The 12,602-nt window shown below is 37.5% G+C and overlaps 1 protein-coding gene and 1 long non-coding RNA gene across 2 annotated transcripts in view; both read left to right on the top strand.

Moving 5' to 3' along the window:
* The window catches only part of LOC134648714 (uncharacterized), a 217,692-nt gene that overhangs the window by 64,304 nt on the left and 140,786 nt on the right, over window positions 1-12,602 (top strand). The gene's annotated exons all lie outside the window — the stretch shown is intronic.
* Window positions 180-10,410, top strand: LOC134653729 (uncharacterized). Its single transcript, XM_063509126.1, has 4 exons — window positions 180-188; window positions 4,872-5,036; window positions 5,357-5,855; window positions 6,023-10,410. Exons 1-4 carry the CDS (start codon window positions 180-182, stop codon window positions 6,052-6,054), a joined length of 705 nt encoding a protein of 234 aa, XP_063365196.1. The 3' UTR covers window positions 6,055-10,410.

Below are 12,602 nucleotides of genomic sequence, written 5' to 3' on the forward strand. Positions count from 1 at the left end.
ATATTAGTTAGAACATTGCCTATGATTGGCGTTGCAGGGTAAGATTTTAGTACGCTCATATCAATGCAATTTTTCACGGATTTTTTTATCTTGATGATTCGACTCGGTCTACCCAAGTTTAGATTATATAGAACCGACATATTTATACGCTTTTAGTTAAACTCTGAGGAAAATTGTCAATGAGAAAGGTGAGTAATACTTGTATTATTTATGACTCAATGTTAATTAGGTAGTTTTCGTGAGTTATGTTTACACGTATTTTGTAAGATTTTTCACGGATTTGATTTGCTGGTAAGTTTTATTATTAGAATATTTTTAAGTGTTTAAATTATGTAATTTATTGAATATAATTTTAACGATACGTTTTATTTATTTGGTTTATTAACACGTTCCGTTCCATATAACAGTTGCGTCTTTAGATAGTATTCGAATGATAGGATTTAGAAGTAGGACATTCCTATAGGGCACTCACGTCAGCATCGTAGATTCGAGCGGAATTTTATGGTGGCAGGACTCCACACTCTTATTAATTGATAAGTTACTAAGCGAACTCTTATCAATTAATCAATAATCAAATGATAATCAATGAAAAAGGTTAATAGATGTCAATTGTTTATTTCAGTCTTACATTTCTAAGCAACAATGTCTACAAAATATCAACATTTTGGAATGGACTATCCCGGGTAACTTGAATAATTTTCATAATTATAGAATTAAATATCTGAATGTACGATATAACTAAAAATAACATTTCTGGACTCTACTGAAGATTCTGCTAGGACTGGTATTTACAACGTACTATCAGCTATAAATAATACTTCGCGCAATAAGAAGCTCCGAAAAGGTGTGCTACTCTGCAGCGGCGCCACCATAATGAATACCAATGAATTATATGGTGAAATGATGTACCTAAAAAGTACATCATGTACCTATAATGTTTATGACTGTACCTGTGATAAGAAACGAAATAATCGGCATTGACAGTGGCGCCGCTGGGGAGCATACTCCCCAGCGGCGCCACACAGTACTCATAGATAGAAATGATATTAGCTATTTTTTTCTTATGTAAATTGATGTACTAATGCTGTTTATTACGTACCTATTGAAAAAAAGAATTATTTCGCATTGATTAGTGATTTTATTTACATTTTTATTCCGCATTCCGCCTAATAGATCAGTCAAATCTTACAAAAAAATCTCCTAAAAAAACATTGCGTGATGTAGTTCTATATTTTTGTGTATGTTGTTTGGAGTCCTTGGAGGAATGTGGCACTATGTTTTGCAAGCAAAAAAAAGTTGTGCTCCCTTCGTAATTTGCAAAAAACTGCAAAAATTTCGAACTTTTTTCAGTTTTTGCACTTTTATTATAAAACTATGGGTTTTTGGTCAAAGCTTGCTATGTAATGAACATTAAATTTGGAACAATTTAAGCCCATTTACAGCGCCGTATGTCAAATAGTTCATGAGATATGGAACTTTAAAAAAAGGTTATTTTTTTCCTTAGAATGAAATTTTTAGTTTTTCCTATATTTTAGGACAAATATCGGCACAATCGCTCATGCTATGAGATATATTGCGTGAATAAAGTTGTAGCAAATTTAATTACCTTTCATTTAAGTGCAAGAAAGGGTCAGTAAGTTCTACAGTTTTCTAGTTATCGTAAAAAAATGAAATTGCTATAATGAGGAAGGCAACTAATGTATTGTTTAAGGCATTGTCAAAATCCCTACAAAAGGCAGTACCACTCATCTACGCTTTTACCGGCCTTCTCCGATAGCAGCAGAGCGATGTTAGAGATCAAGCATTTTTAAAATGCACTCCCCTCTTACGAGTAAGCACTTCATTCATTCAGTAATGAAAGCAAGATACAAACTGTAGTTTGGCTTGTTTTTCGGCTCCACTTTTTGGCCGTAGCCATTGATTGTAGTCCACGATACCGATTCTTATTTAAGAATTAGTTTTGGTTTTGATCTTGTTTTGATACGACCTTGACGATAGTTCACAGTGATTGGCGTGGTGTTGGCGAAACGCACTGGGATCACTGAAAGTCGTGTCATTAGATGTCTGTCGCTTCTTGGTGCTCTTGAGTCTACTGTGAGTCGTGTTAAATACAAGATCACGATAATATCCAAACCATAACAAATTGATACATCAGAATCAGCTACCATTACCCACTCTAGGTATACGTTTGTGTTATCCACGGGTTTTAACTAGCAATATCCTATTAGGTACGAGTCTTTACATAGATGTATAGATTGACAAACCAAATCGGGAATAGAAGAAGAACTAAAGGACTGAGAACTGTAGAACTTACTGACCCTTTCTTGCACTTAAATGAAAAGTAATTAAATTTGCTACAACTTTATTCACGCAATATATCTCATAGCATGAGCGGTTGTGCCGATATTTGTCCTGAAATATAGGAAAAACTAAAAATTTCATTCTAAGGAAAAAGTACCCTTTTTTTTAAAGTTCCATATCTCATGAACTATTTGACATACGGCGCTGTAAATGGGCTTAAATTGTTCCAAATTTAATGTTCTTTCTACATTATATAGCAAGCTTTGACCAAAAACCCATAGTTTTATAATAAAAGTGTAAAAACTGAAAAAAGTTCGAAATTTTTGCATTTTTTTGCAAATTACGAAGGGAGCACAACTTTTTTTTGCTTGCAAAACATAGTGTCACATTCCTCCAAGGACTCCAAACAACATACACAAAAATATGGAACTACATCACGCAATGTTTATTTAGAAGATTTTTTTGTAAGATTTGACTGATCTATTAGGCGGAATGCGGAATAAAAATGTAAATAAAATCACTAATCAATGCAAAATAATTCTTTTTTTCAATAGGTACGTAATAAACAGCATTAGTACATCAATTTACATAAGAAAATTATATTTCGTCACTTCATTTTTCAGATATAATTATATATTAACCATGTAGTTCCCCTATTGTACAGGTAGCATCGCACACATTTAAGAGTAACTATTTTGATTAAAACTGTCAAAGCAACTTCCGCCCACATCCGGTTACCGCTCACCGGCATGGTGTTAGCTGTGAGATTACATTTTATTCGTTGTGCAATATAAAAAATATTTGTTTTTCTACTCCAGCACTTAAATGTGTCAATTAAATGACTGACAGTGATATCTAAAGCAATGTCATTTGAATGCTTTGTCTATAGGCTCATAAGATGACTGCTAGCAGTCATCTTATGAGTATAATACAACTGCTTTATTTTTTTTAAAGATACAAGTTCCGATCATCTTGATTGAAAGAGGTATGTTTTCATTTACAATAATAACTCTTTTTTTTTAAATAATAACTCAATTTTTTTTTAAATAATAACTCTTTTTTTTTAATAATAACTCTTTTTTTTAATAATAACTCTTTTTTTAATAATAACTCTTTTTTTAATAATAACTCTTTTTTTTTTTTTTTTTTTTTTTTTTTTTTTTTTTTTTTTTTTTTCTTTTTTTTTTTTTGCTGCAGCTGTCATAGAAAAAGTAATGTATGCAACAGCTCATAATTGGTTCTTAAAATTCTCGGGTCTTTTTTTACAAAACTCGACTTTTTTTTTTTTTTTGCTGCAGCTGTCATAGAAAAAGTAATGTATGCAACAGCTCATAATTGGTTCTTAAAATTCTCGGGTCTTTTTTTACAAAACTCGACTACGTCTCGTTTTGTAACTTCGACCCTTGAATTTTAAGAACCCTTATTATATCACTGTTGCATAAACTACTATATTAATATAGTTGGGCAATCCTTCAACTTGAAGGACATACATAAATCCTGGGGGTTAGTCGAGAACTAACACGAAGGAATAAATCATCCTGGGGGTTGGTCGTGAACCAACACAAAGGAAAGTCTGTTCGTATTTCGAACACCGATTTCGCCTGGGGGTTGGTCGTGAACCAACACGAAGGAAAGTCTGTTCATATTTCGAACACCGATTTCGCCTGGGGGTTGGTCGTGAACCAACACGAAGGCATAAGATCGCACAACGAAACAGAGGGCCTAGATATTCATATTGGCGCATTTTTCATAGTAGGTACCCATGGTACCATGGTTGCAATAAAGAATTACGAATTATGTTATGTGAAAAATGTATTGTCTTTCAAATGGTAAATATGCTTTATTATAGAGCCGAGGGAGGCTTTCTTTTTACTTGGTTTTAGATGGCCTAACATATAAAAATATATTTGAATTTCTAATATCCAATTATGTTTCACTGTTAAGACCTATCTTATCAGGGAATGGACAAATAGGTATGCAATACCTACTTGCGCCTTACGCCATCTAGGTTAGGGCTCTCAAACTTATTAATAGATATTAGATATAAATCACCGGTAGACAGCACCACAGTCCTATAATATGTAAATAAGGTGACATCTACCGAAACTCCTATGTACTAGCATACGAGCTCAACAGCTTAGTTTAGGTATGTCAGTATATGTAATAGTTCATAAGTAATCAGTAGTGTGGCGCTGTACGATAGCTATATAAGAACCTACTTGCCTGTATATACGATCACTTTTTCCAACCAGCCTTCTGCTTAACATTAAACTTAATATAGTATATTCCTTGCTTTTAATTTGGCCGCCATTTACCTCCACGCTGGACATAATGGTGACCCCGAGTTTAAATCGCGGTTAATCTGAGTACTATAAAGCGAATCGCTGATAAATTTAGTATGATTTGCAAGCCAGTACATCGAAGAATCGCCGCGTATCCAGATTTAGGCCGGGAGAGCAACGTTACCACGTATGTAGCAACCGCGTGGGGCTCCGCCGACCTGAAGAAGCTGTAGAGGTGACTAGGAGGCGACCACACCTCTCGATCGAGCAGCCTGAGCCAATGCGAAGGCGCCGACCGAGCCACCAAAGCGGGACCACGTGCGAGGCACCGCAGCCCGCGCACGGAACGACGACCGCAACTACCAAAGGGACCACGTGGGTGGTACCACACCAGAGGCAGAAGGAGTGCCCAAGCGAGGGCAATCACCACGCGCACGAGCTTCAATCGAGAAGGCAAGTGAGCTGGCAATTCCTAACCTATTTACCAAATCTCCCTACCAAATTCAACTGTATCGTTTAATCACCCTACCAATTGTAAATTGTAATCGTTCTTAATCATGGCTAATGAAACAGAAATTTCCAAAAGAACCCTAGAAGAGTTAGAAGTTAGGCAGTTAAAAAATAAACGAGGTGTCTATAAGCGAAAACTAACTATATTTAAGAAATTTATAGAAAAAATCGACTCAAGTGCATTGACGGCCGAAGTAATTGTAGACATAAGCTTAAGACTAGATCAATTACCAAAGTTATACAATGATTTCTCTGAGATACAGGACCGGATCGAGACACTGTGCAGCGAGGAAGGTGACATCGAGGCCCAAGAGGCCGAACGTGAGTCTTTCGAGGACACATTTTACCGACTTAGCGCTAAGGGCAAGCTGCTGGCGAAAATAGATGACGAATCAATACCAAATGACCATAGTCCCCAAGCCCCGCAGCAGCAGCCCCTCGGTGAGTCGATAAAGTATCCCGAAATTAGCCTCCCTAGCTTCGATGGGGACCTAACACAGTGGCTGCAGTTCCGAGACACATTTGATGCCCTAGTCAATCAAGCTAGCTTGGCATCTATTGTAAAATATAAATACCTACGCAGTTGTTTACGAGACGGCGCACTTGAGGTAATTAGTTCGCTCGATTTCTCCGAGGAAGCGTACACGCTCGCGTGGCAGATGCTTTGTGAACGTTACAATAATCCTAAACGTTTAGTTTCCAACCACATGCGAGCCTTGTTCGACGTGGAACCTGTACCGTCAACTCCTTCGGGTCTTAGAGGTCTGTGCGATAATATTTCCAAACATTTAAGATCTTTGCGTTCATTAAATGTACCTACCGAAAATTGGGATCTCGCAATTATTCACTTACTAGTTAAAAAGTTAGATAGTCGACTGCAATCAAAATGGGAAAATAGTGTTGATTTGAGAAAATTGCCTTCGTTGCAGGACTTCAAAACCTTCCTAAAGAACCGAGCTGACCGGCTGGAAGCGACCAGCCCAGCAGTACCATCGGACGCACCCAGCACTTCCAAGAAGGCCATGGTAACCACGTCCGAACCTATTAAGGTAACCTCCAAACAATTTAAACCTAACCAGTGTCCATATTGTTCGAGTACGCATTACATTAACCAATGTCCAAAGTTTAGTGCATTAAACGTTATCGCGCGAATCCGAGCCGTGAATAAATTACGATTATGCTTTAATTGTTTGTCCGGGACGCATGTCTTAACAAACTGCAGGGCCAGTACATGTCGAGTATGCAAGGGCAAACATCATACGTTACTACACAAACCAAATACCAACACTCATATAGGTAGTAACCCCGCACCAACACGATTACCAATCTCAACATTAACCGACGAACAACCGAGTTCTAGTCAAATCGAGACTGTCTTGTCTAATAACACTCTAATCGGGAAACAAGCAAACAAAACGCGAAATAGGTCAGTTTTCCTCACAACAGCCCAAGTGCTTGTTAGGGATAAGCATAACAATGTGCATAAAATGAAGGCTTTTTTAGACAACGGCTCGCAAGAAAATTTCATTACCCAAAACGCGGTAAAAAAGTTACAATTACCTAAGGAACAATACGCCTTAAATGTCATAGGTTTCAATGAAAAAGTGTCTACTGTCCTAGAATCGTGTGACATAACATTGCATTCCTTAGACGGAACCTTTACGACTAATTTGTCCTGTTTTATTTCGCCTACTGTTTGTACAACCAATATTGAAATACCAAACGTGCAACGTTGGCACATTCCGCCGCGTTATAAATTAGCAGATGACGAATTTAACTTAGCTCAAGATGTAGATTTGCTGATCGGTGGCGAAATATTTTTTGATTTACTTCTCACCGGTAAATACTCGCTCGGGCCGGGATTACCGGTTCTGAGACGCTCACGCCTGGGGTGGTTAGTTACGGGTCCCGTACATAAAAAATCCGAATCTGCTATTCAATGTAAAATTACAGTTGAAACTCAATTAAAAAAGTTTTGGGAAATAGAGGAGGGTTCCGCACCAAATTTACCTTATGATGAAAAACAATGTGAGGATATATTTCTGAAAACCCACACTCACAACTCTGAAGGTAATTTTGAAATTGAACTTCCATTAAAGCAGCCACCTACCAAGCTAGGTCAATCTAGGCACATAGCATATCGGAGGTTCAAAACGTTAGAGACTAAGTTCGCGCGGAACCCCGAATTTAAGGATAAATATGTGAGTTTCATGCGCGAGTTCGAACAAGCTGGCCATATGATTAAATTACAAGATAATTATGATGGCCCATGTAATTTTCTACCCCACCAGGCTGTTTTTCGCGACTCCCCCTCCACTCCAATTCGAATTGTTTTTGACTGCTCATGCAGGACCGATAACGGCGTTTCATTGAATGATATACAATACAAAGGCTCAATATTACAGGACGAACTCATAAATATACTTCTACGGTTCCGAAAGTACCAATATGTTATTAACGCTGACATACAAAAAATGTACAGATGTATTTATTTAAAACCAAATCAACAATACCTACAATGCATATTTTGGCGGGAAAATACTCACCAACGACTCCAAATTTATATGCTGACTACATTAAGTTTCGGCTTAAAGTCAGCACCACATGTTGCAACCAGATGTTTGTTACAATTGTCAAACGAGAACCAACACACATTTCCAGCAGCTGCAGAGGCCATAGCGAACCAGTTCTACATGGACGATTTTATCGCCGGCGGTGACGACGAGAATCAGGTAGCCGAAACTGCATCACAGGTGAACGAGATCCTGCGAGGAGCCAACTTCACGCTGCGGAAATGGAAGTCTAACTCCGAAGCCATCATAAAACGGGTGAGCGAAACACATACACACCAAAACACATCTACAACCGAGTTTGGAGATAAAACACATAAGGTACTGGGTTTAGCGTGGTCTAGTGACTCAGATGAGCTTATGTACACCATTAAAGAAAATCAAATTTCACACCCAATCACCAAAAGAAAGGTACTAGGGGTAATTTCGTCCATTTTCGACCCCCTAGGCTTGACGGGACCAGTAATTGTAGTAGCCAAAATATTTATCCAAAAATTATTTAAGGCTCAATTAGATTGGGACACCGAATTAACACAAGACTTGATCCAAGAATGGAACACATTCTATCGAGACTTGTTTTTATTAAACCAATTAAAAATTTCGAGATGTACAGTCATACCTAATTATGTAACGATACAAATTCATGGATTTTGTGACAGCAGTATTAAAGCCTATGGCGCTGCCATTTATATACGATCGTGCGATAGGGTAGGAAACGTTCAAGTTCATCTATTTTACTCAAAATCAAAAATCACACCAATTAAATCCCAAACTATTCCAAATTTGGAACTTTGTTCCAGTTTACTTCTCGCAACACATGTAGACAAAATAAAACGAGCATTAAAATGTGACATTTCCAAAATCAACCTGTGGTCAGATTCAAAAATAACGTTGTGTTGGATAAAGAATAGTAACCTTAAATTAACTTGTTTTGTTAGTAACAGAGTCACAAAAATATTATCACTTACAAGCAAGCACGACTGGTCCTGGGTTCGCTCGGAGGATAACCCCGCCGACCTTTTGTCCCGAGGGGTAGCACCAGGCAAGCTGGAAACCAACCAGTTATGGTGGTCCGGGCCTGCGTGGTTAAGCCAAAGTTCTGATACATGGCCGTCCCACGATTCTGAGTCACTGGATCACATACCCGAGGCCGAGAGCGACGTAGACACAATACTCACCTTGGCTATTAACACCGAATCTAACGACACGTTACAATATCTTTTTCACAGGTGGTCAAGTGATAAAACACTTATTCATGTATTAGCATACATACTACGATTTATATATAACACAAAAAATAAAACACGAACAATTAATCCGAATAAAAAATTATCAGGACCATTGTCCGTAGAAGAATTAAAAAATTCGGATCACACATTAATCAAACATTCACAAATGGAATCATTTCCACACGAATATAAATTGTTGCAAAACAACAAACCGGTTCTTAACAAATCCAAAATATTATCTTTACACCCATTCATGAAAGACGGACTCATTCGCGTAGGCGGACGAATCGGTCTTTCGCATTATGCGTATGAAAAGAAACACCCTTTAATACTAAGTCACGAACACACGTTTACCAAACTACTGATGGAAAACGCACACAAACGTACTCTGCACGCTGGCCCTCAGTTATTACTATCAACTATTCGCGAGCGCATCTGGCCAACTAAAGGTAGAATGTTAGCCTCAAAAATTGTAAATAAATGCGTTCCGTGTTTTAGAGCAAATCCAAAGACTACTAACCCTATAATGGGAGACTTACCCCCCTCGAGGGTAAACCCATCCCCCCCCTTTGCTATCACAGGTATCGATTATGGAGGACCTTATAACATTAGAGATAGGACAGGACGTGGTTACAAGGTCTATAAGTGCTATATAGCAGTATTTATTTGTTTTGCAACAAAGGCAATTCATCTCGAATTAATTACAGGGCTCGAGTCAGCCAACTTCCTGGCGGCGCTGCGACGGTTCATCGCCAGGAGAGGTAAACCGCAGGAGTTGGTGAGTGACAATTCAACAACTTTTCATGGGGCTAGTAACGAACTGAAAGATTTGCAAAAATATCTACAGGACAGCTCGAGCGAACTAGTATCTCATTGCGCAGACGAGGGTATAAAATGGAGTTTTATTCCCGTCTATACACCTCATATGGGGTCACTATGGGAATCTAGTATAAAACTTACCAAATATCATTTAAAAAGAGTGTTAGGGTTATCTTTGTTAACTTATGAACAATTTGTAACTATCCTAAATCAGGTAGAATCAATTGTGAACTCTAGGCCATTGTGTCCCTTACCTACTTCAAATCCTGACTATCCTGTCCTCACGCCAGCTCACTTTTTAATTGGAAAAGCACCAAATTCACTTCCTGACGAAGATTATAACCATATACCAAAAAACCGATTAACTCACTATCAACTTTTGCAACAAATCACCCAGGACTTCTGGCGGCGCTGGTCACGTGACTACATCGGAACGCTGCAGGAGCGCACGAAGTGGAGGAGCGCGCGCGGCCCAAGCCTCGCAGTCGGCACCGTCGTCCTGGTACGAGAAGAGCGCCTGCCACCCTGCCGGTGGAGGCTGGGCAAGATCGTCGCGACGCAGCCGGGCCGGGATGGCATCACCAGGGTAGCCATCATCCGAACCGCCAGAGGAGACATCCAACGCGCGTTCAATAACATTTGTCCATTACCTACTTCGGGCCAAGTTATATAAGTAGTTAATACCTACCAACCTAATGTTATCGTTTAAATAATTATGATTAAGTAATAAGTATAATAATTAAGTACGTATACCTAACTTACCTAGTATATAAATAATAAGAATACCTACTCCCTATTTAAAATAAAAAAACATGTCCTATTGTTATTTCATTTATAGGAATGGGCACAGCTCTAATTTAAATATAAGTAATTACCTAACTATAACTCATAACAAAGAACTCTGCCCATCCTTACTAATAGCCAAAAATATATAAGTCCTATTCTTTGAAATACCTAATGTTACTCGTAAAACATTAACTATTTCAAGGGGTGGCAAAATGTTAAGACCTATCTTATCAGGGAATGGACAAATAGGTATGCAATACCTACTTGCGCCTTACGCCATCTAGGTTAGGGCTCTCAAACTTATTAATAGATATTAGATATAAATCACCGGTAGACAGCACCACAGTCCTATAATATGTAAATAAGGTGACATCTACCGAAACTCCTATGTACTAGCATACGAGCTCAACAGCTTAGTTTAGGTATGTCAGTATATGTAATAGTTCATAAGTAATCAGTAGTGTGGCGCTGTACGATAGCTATATAAGAACCTACTTGCCTGTATATACGATCACTTTTTCCAACCAGCCTTCTGCTTAACATTAAACTTAATATAGTATATTCCTTGCTTTTAATTTGGCCGCCATTTACCTCCACGCTGGACATAAATTTTACTCACACCTAACCCATAGAACGGTATTTAAAAAATAGTATGAACCCTCAAAGTATAATAAACAGAAACCCTAATGCGCCCAGAGGTCTAATGTGAATCAACAATAAAGACTATCTCACATATTTTATAATTAACACAGTAGTACATTGCTTACATGTACCCACATAAATAATATTAATACAGGAGGTAGTTATAACTTGTCTCTAAAAGTGGGAATTGCTAGATGTACCTACATCACGTCACATTATTACTTTATAGTAATTTTTTCTGACATACAATTTGCAATTAAACAAATGAAGTGGTGCGCTGACAGTGGTGCATACATTTTGGTGACGATGAAACTTTAACAACTTCGGTTTACTCTTACATTAAACTGCATAAAAAAGAGTCAACCAAATGAGTACACAAAAATATATTTATAATGTCAAGATCGCTTATAGGCGAAGTCAGTAAATAAGTATTACTTATTGTCTGATTGAGATATTGTTTTAAAGTGAAATAAAATGATTTATTCATTTGAGTCATCCAATTATAAGGAGTACACCTAATTCAATTGAATTAGAGGAACATGAGTTTATTCATCATAATTTATCTAATAAACCCACTTGAACAATTTGTGAGTACTGAATACGAAACACTCTTTACGCCTTTTTCATCATTAATACATCAGTTCATGTCGAAGCTGACAAAGTGTCAAGCGTCATTTAGAGTAGGTACCATGACCATCCATCTGAGAATAATAATAAAAACAAACTAGGTACCTAACTAGGTAACCTATTCATATTATAATATTCCATTTTTCAAAACGATTATCCTTTAAAGGATTACCCTCAGAGTATGCCCTTAAAAATATAAATAATTAAATAGGTAATAGAAACCGTAAAACATAAACAAATGAATGTATGGTATGGTTCAATAAGTTTCATGTGTCGGTCACGGTACCCCTCCAGCCATTGTCAATACAATGCTGACAATACGATGGTACCTACTATGCAATACGCTTTTGCCAAGTTTAAAATATATGTAGGTACCTACCTTCATATCATAAATGTATTATCCGTAGTTGGTGGGACCCACCACTTATACTTCTTTTGCTATCTAACTATGTCATTAATACAGCATATGTTATTAATATAGCACATTCATAATATATGTCATGGCGTCAAGATGAAATCACTAAACATAATATTTGTTTTCTAAACTCACAATACAACCACAGTAGCAATACAGCAAATACAATATTTTTATTATGCCAACAATATTTTATTTCCGACAGAGCGAATATTTGGATACAAATAGAAGGCATAAGTTTGAGTTTTGTTGCTTGTTACTTACCTCAAATTCTGCGGATTGCTCTCGTAGTTGATTGCTGTAAATAGGTACCTGTTTAGTTCGCGCTGCGGGAATAGAAGCTGCAACAGTTGCAACACCGATATCTATGCAAATATGGCCATTCATTCCTTGTTGTCAATAATATTATAAAATGATAAAC

This window comes from Cydia amplana, chromosome 1, assembly GCF_948474715.1.
Source record: "Cydia amplana chromosome 1, ilCydAmpl1.1, whole genome shotgun sequence".
NCBI lineage: Eukaryota > Metazoa > Arthropoda > Insecta > Lepidoptera > Tortricidae > Cydia > Cydia amplana.

Coding starts and splice junctions, on each gene's coding strand:
- LOC134653729 (XM_063509126.1), top strand. Junction 5,037..5,356: donor CACGAGCTTCAATCGAGAAG/GCAAGTGAGCTG, acceptor TCTGAGATACAG/GACCGGATCGAGACACTGTG. Junction 5,856..6,022: donor AACTCCTTCGGGTCTTAGAG/GTCTGTGCGATA, acceptor CCTTCGTTGCAG/GACTTCAAAACCTTCCTAAA.